This window comes from Poecilia reticulata, chromosome 8, assembly GCF_904066995.2.
Source record: "Poecilia reticulata chromosome 8, P_reticulata-male-v2, whole genome shotgun sequence".
In the NCBI taxonomy this organism is placed as follows: Eukaryota; Metazoa; Chordata; class Actinopteri; order Cyprinodontiformes; family Poeciliidae; genus Poecilia; species Poecilia reticulata.
The window spans coordinates 15,988,164-16,007,465 of record NC_088837.1 but is presented as its reverse complement, the minus strand read 5'-3'; the positions used below and the strand labels follow the sequence as shown (position 1 = coordinate 16,007,465).

General features: G+C 39.3%; 3 protein-coding genes across 4 annotated transcripts; 1 reads left to right on the top strand and 2 right to left on the bottom strand.

Moving 5' to 3' along the window:
- The first annotated feature begins 793 nt into the window (after nt 1-793).
- Nucleotides 794-5,764, top strand: LOC103468835 (tripartite motif-containing protein 16-like). Of its 2 annotated transcripts, none has more exons than XM_008416186.3 (6): nt 794-2,128; nt 2,244-2,339; nt 2,425-2,658; nt 3,528-3,699; nt 4,736-4,813; nt 4,905-5,764. In XM_008416186.3, exons 1-6 carry the CDS (start codon nt 1,751-1,753, stop codon nt 5,438-5,440), a joined length of 1,494 nt encoding a protein of 497 aa, XP_008414408.2. In that variant the 5' UTR covers nt 794-1,750; the 3' UTR covers nt 5,441-5,764. The 2 variants fall into 2 exon arrangements, with proteins under 2 accessions (XP_008414408.2, XP_008414409.2); XM_008416187.3 differs by having other exon boundaries at nt 795-2,128; nt 4,739-4,813.
- A 52-nt stretch (nt 5,765-5,816) lies between these two features.
- amn (amnion associated transmembrane protein) lies at nt 5,817-7,820 on the bottom strand. The gene has a single exon (XM_008416188.3). The coding sequence runs from the start codon at nt 7,373-7,375 to the stop codon at nt 5,879-5,881; it is 1,497 nt and encodes a 498-aa protein (XP_008414410.1). The 5' UTR covers nt 7,376-7,820; the 3' UTR covers nt 5,817-5,878.
- A 1,349-nt stretch (nt 7,821-9,169) lies between these two features.
- On the bottom strand, nt 9,170-18,202 carry hid1a (HID1 domain containing a). Its single transcript, XM_008416189.3, has 19 exons — nt 18,043-18,202; nt 17,246-17,395; nt 16,539-16,709; nt 15,711-15,827; nt 15,006-15,112; nt 14,744-14,860; nt 14,081-14,288; nt 13,924-13,980; nt 13,701-13,841; nt 13,510-13,600; nt 13,142-13,293; nt 12,976-13,054; nt 12,683-12,847; nt 12,364-12,591; nt 11,059-11,210; nt 10,892-10,978; nt 10,713-10,804; nt 10,454-10,612; nt 9,170-9,860 (listed from the first exon to the last, which is right to left on the bottom strand). The coding sequence occupies exons 1-19, from the start codon at nt 18,106-18,108 to the stop codon at nt 9,797-9,799; spliced, it is 2,403 nt and encodes an 800-aa protein (XP_008414411.1). The 5' UTR covers nt 18,109-18,202; the 3' UTR covers nt 9,170-9,796.
- Nucleotides 18,203-19,302: the final 1,100 nt, after the last annotated feature.

The window sequence follows — 19,302 nt, the reverse complement described above, 5'->3', positions numbered from 1 at the left end:
CAAAAAATTACTGCAGTTTGTTTTGCAGATAACTTGTGTGAACAAGAAGAAAAGTCACGCAAACTGTTTTTTTTAAATTATTTTCTTAATATGAAATGTATTTTTAAGGAGATTGGTATGAATGTCCAATCTCCTTGGTCAGACATTCATACCAATGAATGACTGACCAAGGCCTCTGTAGTTTTTTTTATTACAAAATCAAAAAAAATACTGCAGGTCTTTAATGTATTCCCACAAATTGAACAGAAGGAAGTTAAGACATTATGCAAATAGTGTTAGAAAACCTTATACTTAATTCTGATGCTATTGGTGATTAAAATCATTACTCATATAGACAGAAAATTCTTTTTAAGTTGTCTAATGTTAAATTTAGCCACAAGCTGAGTCATGATCCCAATATTACATTTCAAAAAACGATGTACACCTAAACAAATAGTTTTCTATCTGTGGTGTGAGACATCATGGTCAAAATATGCAAATGAGTTCAGCGTTCTCCAGGTTCCCTCACTCATAAAACGCTTTGGTCTCCAATGTCAAAGCTTCTTGAGGTCTAAATTAATTCCTTTTGGTTACATCAACAGCTCAGGATTTACTTATTTGTCACATAGTTGTCAAAGATCAGAACATGATACAAATTATACATTTTATTTAGTGTTGTGAAAATCAACTTTACAAATCAGCCAGAGCTTTAACAAATCTCTAACACACATTTTTTTTTAAAAAGTGAGTGCAAGTTTTTTTTTTTTTTCTAAAAACCAATCAACAAAACAATCATAAGTAGGAGCAATTAACCAAACATTGAGCACTGGCAAGGTGTTTATGTTTTAAATTCAATTACATTCAATTTAGTTTATTCATATAGGATTTTACTTCAATTTTTTTTGTGATTGCAGCATTTTCCCATTATTTATTTATTTTTGTTTGTTTCTGTGTGTCTGGGAGTTTGCATCGTTCTTGTGTTTGCTGCACATTTGTACCTGTTGGCTACCAACACTTTGACTTGTTGAACGCATAGTAAACTCTGATGCATTCTTATTTAATACATCCCCTAAGAATCTACCTATTCACATAGGAAACATGTTAAGGTTCTCCTGACGTTTCTGTCTCTGAGTTAGAGACAGCCACAGAACAGAGAACGAAAACGCTATTGTTCTTGCATTTTCTGCCAAATATGCAATAATCCACACTCGCTGCACACATACAAAAGACAAGTGTCAGTATTGCCTCTGTGCCGCATGACACGAAAGGAAGGAAGCCGCCGTGCAGATAAGTACTGTAGTCAGGAAGCTCATGGAGCTCTGTTATCAAAAGGAAAGCGACCGTTGTTCTTAGCAGCAACACAGTTTCAGTGAAGGAGAAAACTTAAACAAGTCTGAAAACTGGGGGAAAAAAACTATCTAGTGTCTAGTTTTGAAGCAGCTGTTTCATCGCGATATTTTCATGTCTTTAATAAAATACATCTTTTCTTTAACAGTAGTGAAGAGTCAAAGAAAAGTTCATTTTTCATCCCTGGAAGCATATTTCCTCTGGTCCTGCGTTTATTCTAAATGTAGCAAGAAGAGAAACAGGGAGGGGTGAAAAATGAGACTGTCTACAGGCGTGGTCCATAATTCTTTCCTTACTCATTCCAGGGTCTTTCTGCCTACAACTGTCTTTTCTTTCCTTATCGAAGCTACAAAGTAGACCTCGTTCATGCTTAGAATATACGGCAGCTGGTTTGCGTTTAAGGCAACAAGGAAGGCACTTGAATATGACGACGACCAGCACAGATGTCGAGGAGGACTTGAGGGAAAACGTGGAGGATCGGCCACCAAGCACACCACTGCTAAGAGATGTGATGTGTGATTCCTGCCTGGATGCCCCCAGCACAGCGCTCAAATCGTGTCTGACTTGTCTGGTCTCCTACTGCGACGCCCACCTCAGACCCCATCTAGAGAAAGCCAAATTTCAGAACCATCGCTTAGTGGATCCCCTCCATGACATCGAGCGCCAGACTTGTGAGGTTCATCAGCTTCCCTTCAAGAGCTTTTGCTTTCTGGACGAGTGCGCTATCTGTGGGGACTGCGAGGGTCAGGAGCACAAAGGACACGAGATGTTGTCTTTGGAGGAGGCTCGAGTACACTTTGAGGTCCTTTAAAAATATGAAAAACGCACAATTGTCTCTATGTACTATTCTTAATCTGCTTTTGTTTGTAGAAACTTTTCAGCATGTGTTGCTGTTCCTTTTTTAAAATCACTTGTAGACTGAACTTCTGCAGAAACACCAGAGGATCAGTCAACATCTCTCAGATGTAGAGAGAATAATTGGAAAATTGCAGAGCAACAGTGATTTAATCAAGGTAATCTTATGATTATAAAATGTTCTATTCTCTTCATACTGAACTGATTGCATTATCATTTCATTTTTTTTTCTCCTGCCCTCAGTCTTCAGCGCAGGAAGTTTGTGTTACTGTTGAACAGCAGTTCAATAGGCTGCAGGAGACTGTTGAGGAGGCCAGAAAAAGGGTAGAGGCGCTTTTGGAAGGAGAGCAAAAACAAGCTCTGAGGCAAGCGGAGGGCATCCAGACACATCTGGAGCAGAAGAGGGTGGAGCTGAGGAAAACTGCAGATAAGATGAAGAAACTATTCAAGAGCAAGTCTGATGTTGATTTCCTGAAGGTACAGTGTCTCTGAGAGAAGTACACACCTCTGATAAAATTAGAGGAACAAAAAAAAAAAAAATCCAGTCCTATCTTAAAATGAACCCCGGATTATGACGCTACTACCACCATTTTACATTGTGCATTATTTTGTGACAAACCCTTTGAAATTGTGGCCCAAAAATAAGTACATTTCATCAGACCATAATACATTCTGTCACAAGCTTTTGGAAGATTACAGAGTATTTTTTGTGCCAATCTTTGAACCATTCATAGTCTTTGAATGTCTGTTTTACATGTGTGTCATAGTTTGTTGAATTTTTTTGTGAAATCTTTGCACCCTGTACATTTCAACTCGAATTATCTGATTTCGATAATCAATGAGACTTGGTTGATTCATTGGCCTTAATGTTTCTGAGATTCCACCCTGATCATTAATTTTATGCAAACAATTTAATTTATGTTTTGTATGTTATGTTTAGTTTTTTGTTTGTTTGTATTTTAATACAGGTATATCATATGCAGCAAGGTAAACTAATGATGACACTGACCTTTAGTAGCTTTTTTTAACTTTCAGTTTCAGCTTCACTGGTGCAGAAAACAAACGCTTTACTAATAGGGCAGAACAGAAGAAGGAATATTACAGAGTCTAGTGTAGGGTGTCAAAGGTTTCATGTGATGCGGGATTTGACCAAGAGATTCTCTTAGATAGAGTTTATTTTGAGTACAGGCTTGTCGACAGTGTACATAAAGATTTTCTGTGACTCTACAGAAAACTATTGGAGTTCCGGTTCGCGGAAAAGTAACTGTGTGGGTGTTTCTTTTTTTTTTGGTTTTTAACGTCATAACCCTGATCCATTACATGCATTTTCTGTTTTCACATTCTAGGATTACACAGAGGGGAACAAAGGGTTGACTGATATATGTGTACCCGCTGCCCACATCAGTCGAATGGACCATCTGCAGTCATGGGCTCAAGCAGTGACTGATGCTACTCAGGAGTTATGGGAACTGATTATGAAATCCTACAGTGAAAAAATGAACATGATCTCCAAAAGTGGTGAGTTAGTTTTATCAGTGTGTCTTCAGGATCAGTAGAGAGGAAGCTATAGATCTCATCTCAGAATAAGCCTTAAATGTGACAGTGAAGTTCTGACCCATGCTTGTGTACCGCTAAAAATGACTTCATGCAATATTGATATCGCAGAAGTTCTTGTTATTGGTTCCTCTTATATTTGAAGTTGTAGTTAAATGTGGATAAAACCTGTGACAGTTTCCTTTCAAACCAAGCTGTTTATCTTTAGAGCATGTCAAAGTTACAGATGTGTCAAAAATATTGAAAAACGTCATCTTTTATTGGAGTACGTATATAAGGTTGGAAATTTTGCATTTACATTTATTAATTTGGGGGGAGAAATTTTAAACAAAATCACTAGAGGCACCTTTGCTCTGAGTGCATTGTGCAATAACCCTTTGTCAAGGGAGCAGCACACTTCCTCTACCTATAACATTTCACATAAATCTTAAGCTATTTGTCTTTCCACAATCTCTCTGGATCATCGAGAGTCCTGGGTCCTCTTGTGTTGCCTCTTTTCTTCAGTTCTCTCGATTTTCTGCATTTTGATAAATTTTTTAATGTGAAATCCACCTGAAATGTTTAATGCAGAAAACCTGTATTTTAAGCTATATTTTTGGACTTTTATTTTTTTACCTTACTCTCCTCCACTTTTAAATAAGACAAGACAATAGAGGGTTCTCATTCAGCCTATTGGCTGCAATGGGCCTCTGCATGGCATGGCGTGTTTGATCTCCGAGGAACCGGAACGTATCCGAAAAGTGTAATCAACCAAAAAAGTTAAGTTTAAGTCAATTAAAGGCTTAATTGCATTGGTTTCAAATTAACTTGAAATGGTGCCAATAATTGTGCTAGCTGGGATTTAGTTAAAAAGTATAATTTTTTTAATTGAATTAAAAGCTGGATTTGGAGTGGCTGGAGTTCTGTAAGATTTTGCTACTGCGATAAAAGGTGAATTTGGTGCCGGTAAATGTTGGAAAATTTAACAATCTGTGATTAACCTTTCTGTCAAATGATAAAGCAGGTGCTAACCACGCGATGCCAGAATCTCTGCCATCGTCTCTTCCTGATCCTGACACCCAGGAAGACTTTTTGACATGTAAGCACTTTTAGATCCTCTGTACCTTCTCGTTTTCCGTCACAGCTGTAAAGTCAAACAGTTTCCCATAAAACAACATTTCCTGTTTCAGACACAACGAGGCTAACCTTTGACCCCGACACCACCCATGACTTCCTGCGTCTAACGTTGGACAACAGAAAGTTAACCAACACCAGCCCCTGGCAGCACAGCTACCCGGACCACGCCAGCCGCTTTGAATACTGGCGTCAGGCCATCACTTCAGAGAGCCTCTACCTGGGGAGACATTACATCGAAGCAGAGCTGAGCGGAAAGGGCGCACACGTCGGGGTTGCCTACAGGAGCATCGATCCTAAGGGGGAGGAAAGTGGCAGCTGCATCACCGGGAATGACTTTTCTTGGTGCGTTGGGAGGAACAACAGAGGTTTCTCTGCCTGGCATGCTGGGGAGGAGACACCTCTGGAAGCCTCTGATATAACCAGGGTTGGCATATATGTTGACTTTCATCGAGGCTCGCTGTCTTTCTATAACACAACAGGGTCTATGATGCTGCTCCACACATACAGCATTGACTTTATAGAGCCCTTATATATAACAGCATGGTTGTCAAAGAAAGACAATGTTGTGACCCTGGTTAATGCAAAATGATGTAAGCACATTTTCTGCTGACTTATAGCAGTTTATTGAGGTTTCATAATGGTAAAAAATGTGCAAACGGCAGGCATTTCACATGCATGTCAACAAAGGTGAAATTTACTACCATCTAGTGGTAGCTGTGCAACAGAATGTAAACAGAGGAGCCATCTCCATATGAGGGCGTTTCGAATCTTGTGCAACTTTATTGCTGTTTTACTGCCACTGAATGCAACGTGATTGAGGGACAGCGGACCGCAAAAACCCACACTGTCACTTATTCTCTTTATTTGCCCTGCAAGTTTATTTGGTCATTAAACTTCTCATTGTCTCACATCATTATACAATCACATTGATAAGACTCTGCTGTTATAAATTTACAATCATCGTCTATATTTTTTTTTTCAAAATGCATGTTGACATTTAATCAGGAAACTGCGTGAAAAATTAACTTCAAATTGTAAAATCTGTTTCGTTCTCATCATAAGCTGGATTTATAAAGTGCACGCCTGTCTGAGTCATGGAGATGGAGTCGGTGCTATACAGATCAGAAATGTTATTCAGCATGTCAGGTTTATCAAATATCGGATTGTCAAAGCCGCGGTCGGCGGCCCCGTCGAGATCATCGACGTCAGTGTTTCTCCTGAAGCGGCTCAGTGATGGCATTGAAGGCATCGAGGGCATTGACGGCATCTGTACAATTCCCTTACGGAGTAGCACAACCACAATCACAATAAGTGTAACCACGAGTAAGACTCCAAACACTGCTCCAACTACTGTCCCTGTACTGCTTCCAGGCTCCCTAGTGGGCTGAATTTCAGCTCCTGCTATGCCCAGATTCGAGCCATGAGATTTAATGTCCTTGATCATGTCCTGGGCCAGCGCTTCCGATAGTTTCCCAGTCTCTCCGTCCAGAATAACTACTTGGATCTCAGGTGAAGAGCCAAAAGGGATAATTCCCATCAACCGCTGTGGCTTTAAGATTTTAGACATGCCCAGCTGAATGGATTCATATTTTGGCAGTGAAAGGAAAAGGTGACGGATTCGTCCCCTGTAATTTTCCAGGTTGAAACTGTCAGAATAATGGATGACAATTATTGCACCGCACACCTCGCAGCAGTGTCCGATGGGAAGCAGAGGCTTCTCACAGCTCAGAGTTCCACAGGTCACTGTGCTGCAGATGCGTTCATGGTTGACATAGTTCCCACAGTCACAGCCAGTAGCATCCCCACAACTTGGGTTTCCAACAGTGACCGATGACGACCCGTGAAACTGCAGCAGGCCTGATTGTGAGCTGAGATACTCGGAGAACTCGGACTTGCTGTCAAATACCTTTCCCAGCACAGACACGGATTTGATGGGGATGGTGGTCTGGCTGCAGCTGGTATCCACACGGAAGGAGGAGAGGGGTTTGAACACAACGTCATCCTGCTGACAGGGTACGCTCTCCTCATGCACCGAGAAGAGGAAATGTCCATCCTGTAGATCATTCAGAGTTGCAGCTGCCTGCCACAGAGCCGGATTAAACCATCGCAGAGAGTCAGCGTCTTTGAACTCGGTCCTCACTCCTGCTCCACAATCAGGGTCCTGTCCGCTGATCACATAAAAGCCAGCTCCCGAATTCAGAATGATCTCTCCGTCCATTGGCAGCACCATCTCCTGCACGGCATGAGTGGTCTCCACAAACACAGACACTTTTCTTTGAGATGAAAACTGAACTGTGTCGCTGCCGCACGGAACTTTTCCTTTATCCCAGTTGGTCTTGTTCTCGTAGTTGGTATCAGGAATCCACTGCTTGTAAAGGGCATTTGTTGCCCCAACAAGAGAGCAGATGAGGAGTACCACTTTCAGCATCTTGAATGTTTGTGCCAAAGAACGGAAAATGTGGTGACCTTTGATTCCAACCTTGTGACAAACATGAGAGCAGCACTGCTTACTGCTAAAGTTCATGAGCTAATCCAGTCCATGAGCAGGTGACTTGTAAATATTTACACCTTCTGCCTCGACATTCCTGCTTTATGAAGACATGTTCAAACTATCCTCACTTTTGGATTTCTGTTTTTTTTTTGTGTTTTTTTTTTTTTTTACTTTTTAGCAGGTTGATATAATATGGAAAACTTCAACAGGTTAGGATTTTATGTTCAGCGCATTTTCTTTCTCTTTGTGAAGAGAAAAATAGCAGTAGTCAGTCTTAGTTAGGTTATAGTATATTTCTTATTGGGAAAATTTAATTTGAGCTGTTTAGTCATAAGCAGCCGCTGGAGATCATTTGCGTTTGTGCAAAGAATATGACTTCTGGTAGGCATATGACCTATAAACTCAGTAAATTAATTACATTTCAGAAGAATCTGGAAATGTAAAGATGCCTTAGAGATATTAGTTGAACACTTTTGACTGATCTGCACAACCTTTGGGGCTTTTGTAAAAGTTTTCTGCATCTGAGCAGAAAAATTTCCACTGCATGTTGCTGCCACCACCTTATTTTATGGAGATGTTACGTGCAGGATCATTTACAATCATACAATGTGATTTGCTTTAAGACAAAAAAAAGTTCAACTTTGTTCTCATCTGACCAGAGCACCCATCATAACATGTTAGTGTTAATTTCTACGTCAGGCCATGTCTTGGTAGGTTTCCACTTGCAGGCGATGAATAGAGTCCTGTAGGCAGAATATTATTTCAGAAACTAGATATTATTTAGTTATCTAAGCAAGGGGGGCTGGGTGAACCACGAGCCCTTTTATTATTTTTATTTGCAAAGACAATTTAAAACTAACCGTTATGTTCAGCTTAACAATTATGCAATGGTTTCTACAAGACTCTCATAAGTTTCCCAATAAGACACGTTGAAGTTTTTGGTTGTAAAGTGAACATGTGGGGGGGGGAAAAAAGAAAAAAAGTTGTGAATGCTTTTCCAAGGCAGGTCTTGTTTTGCTTAGTTTTTTTATGGATTGTCCAAATGTCCAGAGTCAGCAGGAAAAAAAATTGCTGGCAAAAATTCCATGAAAATATTTCTAAGAATACGTTTGTGTGTTAATAAAACACATGAACCAGCCAATGAACCTGTATTTCCCTCATGCACAAAGTATTTTGTTTATATCTAATCCCATTGTAGCTAAGTGGATGATTAAGCAAGTTGTAATTTCTAAACAGGTTCATGGAACTTGGGGGTTGAGGGGGAGTTTATATTTTAAACAATATCCTCAATTTATAAATGTTTCCACGGTACAGTTTCTATTTTACTCTGAACAACCCTTCTAGATGCACTTCTTGGAAATGGACATGCGTAAAAGGGGTGTGTTTAATCCATTTTCCCTCGGGCTAACAAAAATGGGGGAAAACATGCAAGACCTTTGCTAAAACTTTAATAGATGCACATATGAAAAATATGTGACTATACTATAGAGGGAAGCAAGGAACAAAAAGCATAATAGAGGCGCAGAAGGGTAAGGCTGTGAAGTAAAAAAGTCTAATAGGAAAATGTATATGTAACCCTGTGGTTCCTACTGTCTTTGCCCTACAATCAGAACAATCCGAGTTATGTCATAAACTGGTCAAACTCAAACAATGTCTGAACTATGTGGCCAAAGGTATTGTGGCTCCATCTAGTGGCTAACATGGAACTTCCCCATTCATTTGTTAAACAATAGCTCAAGGTTATTATGAGCTCATATGTACACAGTTCATATATCTGAGGACACGCTAAAGCATTTTTCTGCAACACATACCAACAGCAACACATAGTTCACAGAGCCATAGTAATATATATTTTCAGGACAATTCAAGAAAATACAGTTTTAAAGTCAAGCACTGCAAGGTTCACAAATCAAAGCAAGAAGTCAAAACAAAAAGTCTAAAATAAACCTCTTGGTCATATACATAAAAACATCTCCATATCTGAAACATCACATTAAACCACAAACTGAACAGACAAGTCAGAGAAGTGCAAGTTCACTGTAAAGCATAGGAAATACAATAAATAATTGGAAATACTAACACAGTGTCATCCAAGATAATTTACATGCCTTTGCTGGAAAGCACCACATCCTCTATAATAAATATGACAAAAAGTTAAATATTTCTGTTACACTTCTTTGCTTTTTGAAAACGCTTCATTCTTCTCAGTGCTTTAACAGACATTCTGCTGTCTCAAAGTCTCAAAGAAATGTTCAAACATAGTTGTTTATGGACATTGATGATACTTCATACATCTTTAATCTTTCCAGATCAGAAAGTGTTTGGTGCAAGCATAATAATTAGAAGACAGGTCTAACACAGTGAGTTTTTTTTTGTTTTTTGTTTTTCTCCAGGAAACCAGCAGATACTTCTAGAATAAGAGCAGTTCATTTTTCAGTCATCAAATGGTTAAGCCTACATCCTCTGGATCTCAAAAAGGCGCACGTCAGTGTCATACCAGATGGGAGGATCCACATTGCTGCAAAAAATAAATTGACACAGATAAAAAATTGTTTAATCAGCAGAGGTGGTAGATCCTAATAGAAAATTAATTAAATCAAGAAATTATTCTTTGGCATCATTTTACAAATAGAAGGGAATCCCACATGGCTCAGTATTTGGGCCGACACAGCTTTCTTTTTACATGCTAACCATTGTGTGGTGTCAACAGGAGACAATTCAATCATTTTCACAGCTAAGTGTTTCCTTATGACCCCAAGATCATCCATACACTTTGACTTGTAATTTAGATGTTAAATCATGGATGGCAGAGACTTTTCTTCACCGAAAGCCTATGGTTTTTGTTATGGCACACGTCTCCAGAAAGAGAAACACAGCACAACTTCAAAAATAATTTGGCAACAAACCATTCAGTCAGAGTTAAAAGCGTCCACATCATATTTGATTCACATGGCTATTATACAAGTCATGTTAATTCTTCAAACTCAAGAGATTCAGATTTTCAAAAATTTAAACAGCTAATTGTATGCTGTTATCAAAACATTTTAAGCCTTGCCTGGTTTCCTTAATATTCTTTGTATCATAACTGAGTTACAGTCATGCCTGACTTACCGCAAGTAAACAACTCCCCACATGTAAGTACGAAACCACATAGCGGTGCCGGCGTTGGCCTGATACTTTCTGATGAGGATGGGGTGAGGAACCGGCAACAGGCCCACTAACGTGCCATGCTGAAGGAACTTCAGGATCTCTGATTCATCTGTTAGACCCCTGGAGAGAAACGGAATGTGTTTTTTTCTTTTTTTTTTTTTCTGACAATATTTATCAAAAAGTTCAACAAGGCTTTTCCATTTCAGGACATGAAACCAACTTGTCAATGCAGATCTTTTCCACCTGGGGAACTAGTACTTGTAGAAGACGCATGATAGTCTGAAGCGGCAACTTGCATTTCCAAGATAGGATCTGGGATAAAAGGAAATAATGATTTGTTTACACTGTTGAAAAAAAATAAAAGTTTATCTAATAACCAAGGTTTTACAGTTTGCTCACCCATTCTGGGGTAGGAGTCCATAACGAAGTCGAAGAGGCACTTGACAAACGCCTTCTTTCCATCTCTGCTTCAGTGTAGAAAACATCCTGATAACACCAAGAAAAATATCAACAAATTTGACGTTAAATTTGTGGACAACACATGGAGACAATAACAAAGCACCTACCTCATTGTCTCTGCCCGAGTTTGACTCTGTGTCACTGGTCCCAGCGGCTGCACTCTGATCTGAGTGGACCGTCTGTGGAGAGTCTAACTTTGGGATCGACACCATGGTCCCGTCCTCGGATACCTGTGACTTCTCAGTCAACTTATCTATGCCTGAAAGAAGTCGATGACATAACAATAATCAATGAGGTGGAACAGGCCAAAAACACTGTAGAATCAGTTGTTTTGGAGTAAGCTACTTACAGTAATACCAGCTGTTACTGCATTTCTTTTCATTACATGGTTTCAGACATTAATGCAACATGTTTAAAATGGTCTAATGAGATACGGACTGTGAAAAAAGTACTAATAAATATAGTTGCCTTATATTGGATATTCAAGACAGAGCAGCTTTGGTAGCTCCAACTTTCCAAAGATCTTCTGTCTTTTTAGTTCAACTGAATGCAGTATTGGGAACCAACTAAACAGAAAGCGTTTTGGGCTTTTTAAATTTGAAAATAAAATGTAATCTTCAAGAATGTGATTGCTATTTTAGGCCGCTGCAAGGAGATCCGCTAATGCAGATCGAAGATATAAAAAGGAGATCCTACAGATGAGGCTTCATTTCAAGACAAACTTTACTGCACGGTATAATCTATATTTTATAAGCAATAGATGTGTTTCATATCTATAGTATTAGCTCTTAGTAGCTTGAAGCTAAAATAGGTGTAATTAAAAAGCATATGCATGTCAACCCACTTTGTTAAATAGAATGGTGCTGCAATTCATGCAGCTACATTTAGATCCATCTATATTAACTGGATTGATTGTCTTACATATTTTTGTACATAAAACTTTTTGTAACTTTTTGCAAGAGGTGACACATACCAATCACCATCTGATATCTGTTCAACAGTTTATCATCCACAAAACGTTTGAAATTCTGCAGTTCAGTAAAAATTTAAATTTGGGTTCATATATTGAAGCCTTTGTAAAACAAAAACAAACAAAAACAAAAGAAACAAAAAAATAACAGTTTCAGATCTCCATGTTTCACAAATATATCTGAATCCTGATATGTCATACGGTTTAAAAATTGTTGCGTTATGCAACACATAGGATGACTGAGGCCTCTGAACAGCAGCTGATGTTCTAGCTCAACAGGGAAAACAGTGAGCCTTAAAAAAAAAGAGGAACTTCTTTACGAGCATAGCTGCAACAAAAAAGTGGTTCATAAAACATTTAACTATTTCAGGTCCAAGAGGAGTGTTTGCTCTCCATAAAACCATGGAAGCTTTTATATTGATTGTGTAACGACTGAAAGTACCTGGCATAGCGACCAGGCTGGCCTTCAGCGTGCCCGGTTCTGCTGGCACCGCCGGGTGGGAGCCCTCCATGGACACAGTCTCTTGGGAGCTTGTGCGGGAAATCACATCTGGTGACTTCTTCTTCCTCTGCAAAGCCTTTTGGATTGTAGCGGGGTCAGAGGGCAGATTGGCCAGCTGGTGGAACACGTTGCGCTTGCGGATGATGGCATAGACAAGATTGCAGTTTCCTGGCCAGAGAGATAAAAATGATTATATAAATGTGTTGTGCAAAATTAAAGCATCTCAGCAACACGCAGGCGCAGAGCGGATCCAGCTTACCATCAAACTGGTACTGGATAATGTTGTTGAAAGCCTCAAGAAGGAAGAAGACAAGGTGGTGGTTCTGAACGGTAGAGAACAGAAACCAGGTGGTGGAGAAAGCCTCCAGCAGGTGGAGTAGTTTATTGGCTGCTACCATGGACAGGCTCTTCAGGTAGGGGGAAACTGTTAGCAACAAGAAGAAGAGCTGATGCAATACTTGGAGAATTCCTATGACCTTGAGCCTAAAAGATTTAAATGTTATAGGATTTCAGCAAAAAATAAAAAATAAATAAAGAGAGATGCCACCTTACCATTTACAATAATAGTGAGCAGGCAGTCGAAAAGAGGTTGGAGGCGCTGGTGTCCTGTGGTGATGATTTTGTGAAAAACCTGGAAAACAAAACAGAAACGACGAGACTTCACGTGACTCCAATCAGCAGTAATTGTTAGCTGTCAGTAAGCAGAATCCCGTCTCACCACTATCAGCAGGTCTGCGTGCGTCCCTGTGAACACCGGGATGTCCATTGGGACATGGAGAGAATACGGCTTATTCAAGCGCACGCCAAAGTTTCTCTCCCCGCTCAGCAGGAGCAAAATAAACACGCCGATGTGCATGAGTCCAACACGAGCTGCAACCAGAACACAAGATGCTAAAGAAGTCGAGGCATTTGACATACGAATATGCTTTTATCTAAACTATGAAAGCATATATCCCTTCTGTTGCCGCAGAAGGGAAAGGATTTGTTATTGTTTTTGGTGTAAAAAAAAAAAAAAAGAAGCAAGAAAAGCAAACCATATACCATCACACATACTGTAATGCATTACTTGGTGTTGGCCAAACTTACATTGATCTGCCCTGGCATCGTTCAGGTAATAGAGAATTGGAACGAGAACATCCAGCACATCACTGCTCTTCAGGACGAAAAACAAGAATTTCTGTCGAGTGAATCATACAGTAAAAGTGTTTTACTTAACAAAACAAAGCAAAAAAAAAGAGATTCCACTAATGCTTGACTTTATTTGAGTGCTCTTCAACCTTATTGAAGTCGCAGAGTTTCCAGAAAAGCACCAGCAGTTCTTGGTGGAATTGAATTTTCTTGGTGGAGTGGGGCAGGTACGTCTGAGCCAGAGGATTGGTCAGTAGCCGAGCGAGCCCCTTCAGCACAAAGTCAAAGTCCTACCGATGGAGGAGTGCAAAGATAACTTTTAGTACAAGAAAGAAATTGACCAAAATTGTTTATTCTTTTAAAAAAACAAACCTCCTCTCTGTGAATCCTTGACAAGTAATTGACAAAGAGGTTTTCAGGGCCAGCATTCTGCAGACAGATCAAGATTTTATTTTATTTTTCTCACATAAAGACATAAAACGAAACATTGTCGACAGGTTCGTCAGCCTTTGTTGCTCTCATGTTGTACCTCTAGCTCCTCTATGCTGGATGACGAAGCGGCAGGTCGGGGAGCTCCTCCATCGTGCTCCAGCGTCACAATAAGAATCTGCACAGCCTGCTCCACCAGCTGCTCCCGGTAGTCCGCAAATAGGAGGTGGTTGTAGGGGATGCCGTAGCCCACGGGATCATAAGCACAGACCACATTGAGGAGAGATGTGAACAGAGGAAGAGCGTGTCTAAACGAGAAAAAAAAAAAACATAAAAAGAGTGTTAAAAAATGAATCTCAGTAAACACTTTCTGCGCATGTTCTATTTGCCAGCTGTGTTAAGTACAGAAGGAAAAGGAAAACTCGTCCATGTCAACATGTTGACAAAATGATGTGAACAAACAATAACTGTGAAATGTGGAAAAAAAAAAATGTTTTGTACACATTGACAGGTCACCAGTTTCGTCACAGGACTTTTCCGATTGACTTCATTCAAGAATTTAAGTTTGAAATAAATTGAATTTGGGTTTTATTAGCTATAAGACACGAGTACCAAAGTTAAAAATCACAACACATGAAATATACATCACACTGAATGTGATGAGTCTATAACTTGAGTTTCCCTTGTGGAATTTAAATAAATTAATTATTCAATTTAAAAAGGTACCCAACCGTAGGTGGACGATCCCATAAAAGCCAGTTACCTATTCTCTGTGGAGCAGAAGAATGTGACCCAGGGGTTGAGGACGCTGTTGTCGGGTGAAGGAGGCAGGTACATGGCCTCTGAGAAGCAGGTTAGTAACAATCTCAGCAGCTCTGCCCTGAAGGTTAAAGTATATATATATATATATATATATATATATATATATATATATATATATGGATTATCGAGTGACAGTAAGGGGAAAATAATTCTTATTCTGTGATTTATGTGTTGTCAGGAGCAGAAATGTAAACCAAACTGACCTGTTGAGGTCATGGATGTAGTTAAGAGGCGGGGACTGTGCAAATCCCACCCCAGCCTCCCAGATGTACTCACAGCTGTCTAAAGACTGCATGTTCTCCACCGAGTCCTGGAAATAGTCACAACAAACACTTCAACTTGAATTTCTTTAAACATTGCTAATGCCTATACGAGAAACATGGCATTAAAAAAAAAGCCCTTTAGTAGACATACACCAGTTCACTCCAAGGAACATATAATGTGTTGGTCTCGATCTTTGGAAAGGAAAGCCTCAATTTCTCCTTCTTTAAAAGATAGTTGTTCTACATTTCAGTTTACAGTCAACATGTGAAATAATTTTTTATTTTTTTTTTAAAAGCACTGCACATTTATGCCGGTTGCCTGGCTAGACATTCTTTACATTCTGAAAGTGGAAAGTTGACGTCTTCCTGGTGCGACCGGCAGAGAAACTTGTCACTATCTCTGCATTCTGCTTCCAGCAAAACTCGAGGGACAGGTTGGTGAGGCGACTTCGGATCAGGAAGGAGGAAACGGTGCTACGAAAATAGCTCTTACCTTTCAGTCGTGAGACAAGGTTAGAGTGAGGCTCGGAAGAGACAGAAACTATTAAACTATTCCTGACACTGCTATTGCTGCTGCTGGGAAGATGACAAAATGAAAGGCATTTTAAATTAAATTGCACAGTGTTTGGGACATTAGGTACTCACAGGGCCTCTTCTGTGGCTGTGCACAGTGAAGTCAGGGCAGAAGAGCAGGTCGGCGATCGCCAAGAGCAGCGACTCAGCCAGTGGTCGGGCTCCGTCATCGTCGTCCAGCTCATCTGTCTGGAAAAAAAAGGTGGCCGCGAGAAGCTTCATTTGCATGTCAGAGCTTTGCGCTGTTTGCCAAAGTAAATTATTTAATGTAATCTAAAATAGAGAAGAGCTCCTAAAACTTTAACAAAAGGAAACTGCTTTGCTATGTTATTCTCATGCAGATTGGTGCAAGGAAAGGGTCAAGAATTGTGTATTACAGCTGGAAAGAAGCAGCTTTAAAAACCTAAACGGGCCACAAAAAGCAACTGCCCCCGGCATCCCTTATGAGATTTGCAGACCATAACCAAAAAGAGGCCCTATAGACAGGGTGCACTAGCATCTTACCTGGGTGATTTGATCACATCGGACACTAAATTCAAGTGCGAAATGCATCTGAATTATATTAGGTTGGCTTTGCCATAAAAGATGGATATGGATTCATTCTGAACCACATGACCCCCCCACTGAGCTGATGGGAATCCCCTCAAGCAGCAGTTATTACCAGGATGTCTCTCTATCTAAATTAACTCATAGTTGGAACATTTTCTTTGTTCATAAAGTGATGTAAGCAAAAGCTTATATTTTTCTCTTTAGAGGATTATTTCTTTTGACTGAAATAAATATAGCTTAAAAAAAACACAAGAACAAACAAAAACAAATGGTAACACGTCAAGGTTAAAATGGAAATGAGCAACTATAACCTGTTAAACATTATCAAGAATATTCTCTGTTGCCACTCACCCCAGCATGTCCTGCACCAGGCACCGTTGACCAGAAGAACCCTCTCCAGTCTTGGTCCTCGAAGATGTAGGGAAGAATCCGGGTCAGGATGCGAGTGCAGTTCAGAATCACCTGCTTCTCCCGGTCGGTGGGACAGCCGGACTCTGCTCCCTGCACCAGCTTCTCCACCGCCTGGACAAAAAAACAAAAACAAACGAGACATTTTGACACTGTGTATTTCCGGCCAGTTTTACTCTTGCTTCAAATGGATTTCGGGTGCAAAATGTATAATGTAAGCTATAAATCTAGAACATTTTGCTTATATAAGGAGCACTGTTTTTGTTTTTGCAGACAATTACTGAAAAAAAAAAGTCTGCATTATCAAGAGTGTGCCAGAGCTTTTGTCTAAAGCAGATAACAAACCCTGGTAACAAGCTTTGCTTTGAGGACTCTGGTCTCCTTGCACTTTATTTAATTACGCTGCACGCCTGTGTGTGTCTGTTTTGTTTCAGATATGCAGCTTCAAATGGAAGCTGGAAATAAGAGAGACAGGAAGCAGAGAAAAAGGAAGGGGAGTTGACTCATTATTCCCACATCTAAGTGGGCTTCCAAAACAAGAAGAAGAAGAAAAAAAAAATCCCGCACTGCTACAATAATGTTACAATTTCACTTCAACGTAGGGATATCCTCATATTCTTATATGTTTTATGTCCTTTCTGTGTGTATACCTTATAGCAGAGGGTTGCCAGGTTTGACGGCGACTCCTCTCGAACAGCTCTTATCTCTGCAGCTGGCACCAGAGCAAAAACATCCTGGACTGTGATGGTGGTGTCTGCCCAGAACTGGTCCCAGAAGGCATCCTCTGTGGCTTCCACCGGCTGAGGAAAAACACGGACACATTCAGTCGACAGATTCACCAGATGAATCAGATTTTAGACGCAAGAGTCAAACACACTGTTTACTCATTTTTATTTGATAAATCTACTTATCTAACCTGATGGTACACAAATATCCATTATCTTAATGGCAATGTAAACACTGATGGTTGTTCTAGCAACAGTGGGAGCTTTCTGCTGCGCACCAACCTCAGCCTCCACCTGCCGCATCTGCAAACGTGTTTATTCCCGGAATTACGTCATCAGCTATGTTTTTTTTTTTTTGTTTTTTTTTTTTTGCTGAACGCCACCAGTAATTATCGTCAAACGCGGAATATGTAGGTTAACGCCAGGACAACACGGTTATGGTTATTTGTTTCCCAATTGTTTCCAATTTGTGATATGTACCACGCATTTTTACGGCGCTTTTAATCTACAGCTTCACAATGACATTATAATCTTATCTCATAATTTTGCGAAATAAAAGGTTGTGTTTTATAAGTCTGCTTGCAGGCGGAGGTTAATTTTGTTTTGCTGCTATTTCGGAGCCGCTTTCTCAACTACGCGGTGATGCTCATCGGTGCGCTCTTGCTGTAATAATTTGTAATAATTTGTTCCACTGAAGCACATATATATATATATATGTATACCTGCGTTTTGGTCGTGAGCTGGATCACCGCTTTCCTGAAATTTAGCTTTGAATCGCTGCTTCCCATCGCGGTCGATTCCCTTCAGACAACGCAAATCTGCTGCCGCTGAGAATCCCTGTTAATCTCACCTCCGTCCTACGCTTGAGTCATTGGTGGAGGCGTGTTTTTTTCTTTTTTCTTTTTCTTTTTTTTTTTTTTTTTTTTTTAACTATTGGCTGGCTGGAATTATGGAGCGCCTGAAGTGCCAGATTGTGAAAGATAAATGAAACTGAAAAATAAAATAAAATGACAAATATGTCAAATCAAACTGTAAATAAATGAATGGGATGTTCATAATCAACGGAATGGATAAATAATTAAATAACATTTTGCAGCATTTTAGAAATTCTATAAAGGTGTGTATTTTAAGTGTTACCATTGTAATTTCATGGTTCCTTTACTATAGTGGATGAATTTATCTGCTAATTAGGCCTGCCTCTTGATACAAATCATTAAAGACGTCACAAAAAATAAAAATAAAAATAAATACAAGTGTGATGCCTTTCAGCCCAGAAGGACGAGGCAAGAAAGAGGTTATATATTTCTATATGGTTTTAGTAAATAAATTCAATTTTAAATTATTTATTTTGTAATTTATTAATTTGATTTATTTTTTAAACTTAACTAAGACACATTTCCAAACAGCATCATTTGGTATACTTCCTTAATGTCTATGTGCTTCAGGCTAAAATATCTGGTTGAGATTGTAGGTAAAAGTAAGAACATAATAATAATCTTAAACACCCTGTGAACTTCAATCTAAATTTTACTAGGATGAAAACACCATTAAGATTAAAAATCTCTTTTTCAAAGGAGTCTAGGCCAAGAGACACAAATGCAAATATCTGATTTAATAATACCTATATTAAATAAAATTCAATGTAGGTGTGATCTTGTAAGAGATTAATAATCTATTTTGAACTTGTTACATTTGTTGCAGTAAAACAGAAAAGAAATCATGTAAAAACTAGAAAGAAAACCCTCAAACAGTAAAAGCACCACGATAACCACGATGTAGTTTTCATATTTTTTTCTGGATCCTACATTTTTGGCTATTTCCATCAATGAACGCTATCAAAACGACTCTGTAGTTGTAATATCGACTTATCAAATTTTTGCAATGTCAAAGTCGATCAAAAACAGAGTGCTCACAAACGTTCATATGTAGTATACAAAAACAGCTTCACGGATATCATAATATTTATACAAAAATAACCTCCT

Coding starts and splice junctions, on each gene's coding strand:
- amn (XM_008416188.3), bottom strand. CDS start 7,375: ATGAACTTTAGCAGTAAGCAGTGCTGCTCTCATGTTTGTCACAAGGTT.
- hid1a (XM_008416189.3), bottom strand. CDS start 18,108: ATGGGAAGCAGCGATTCAAAGCTAAATTTCAGGAAAGCGGTGATCCAG. Junction 13,981..14,080: donor CCAGCATAGAGGAGCTAGAG/GTACAACATGAG, acceptor ATCTGTCTGCAG/AATGCTGGCCCTGAAAACCT. Junction 10,613..10,712: donor GAAAAGATCTGCATTGACAA/GTTGGTTTCATG, acceptor GTTTCTCTCCAG/GGGTCTAACAGATGAATCAG.
- LOC103468835 (XM_008416186.3), top strand. CDS start 1,751: ATGACGACGACCAGCACAGATGTCGAGGAGGACTTGAGGGAAAACGTG. Junction 2,340..2,424: donor GCAACAGTGATTTAATCAAG/GTAATCTTATGA, acceptor TCCTGCCCTCAG/TCTTCAGCGCAGGAAGTTTG. Junction 3,700..4,735: donor GAACATGATCTCCAAAAGTG/GTGAGTTAGTTT, acceptor CAAATGATAAAG/CAGGTGCTAACCACGCGATG.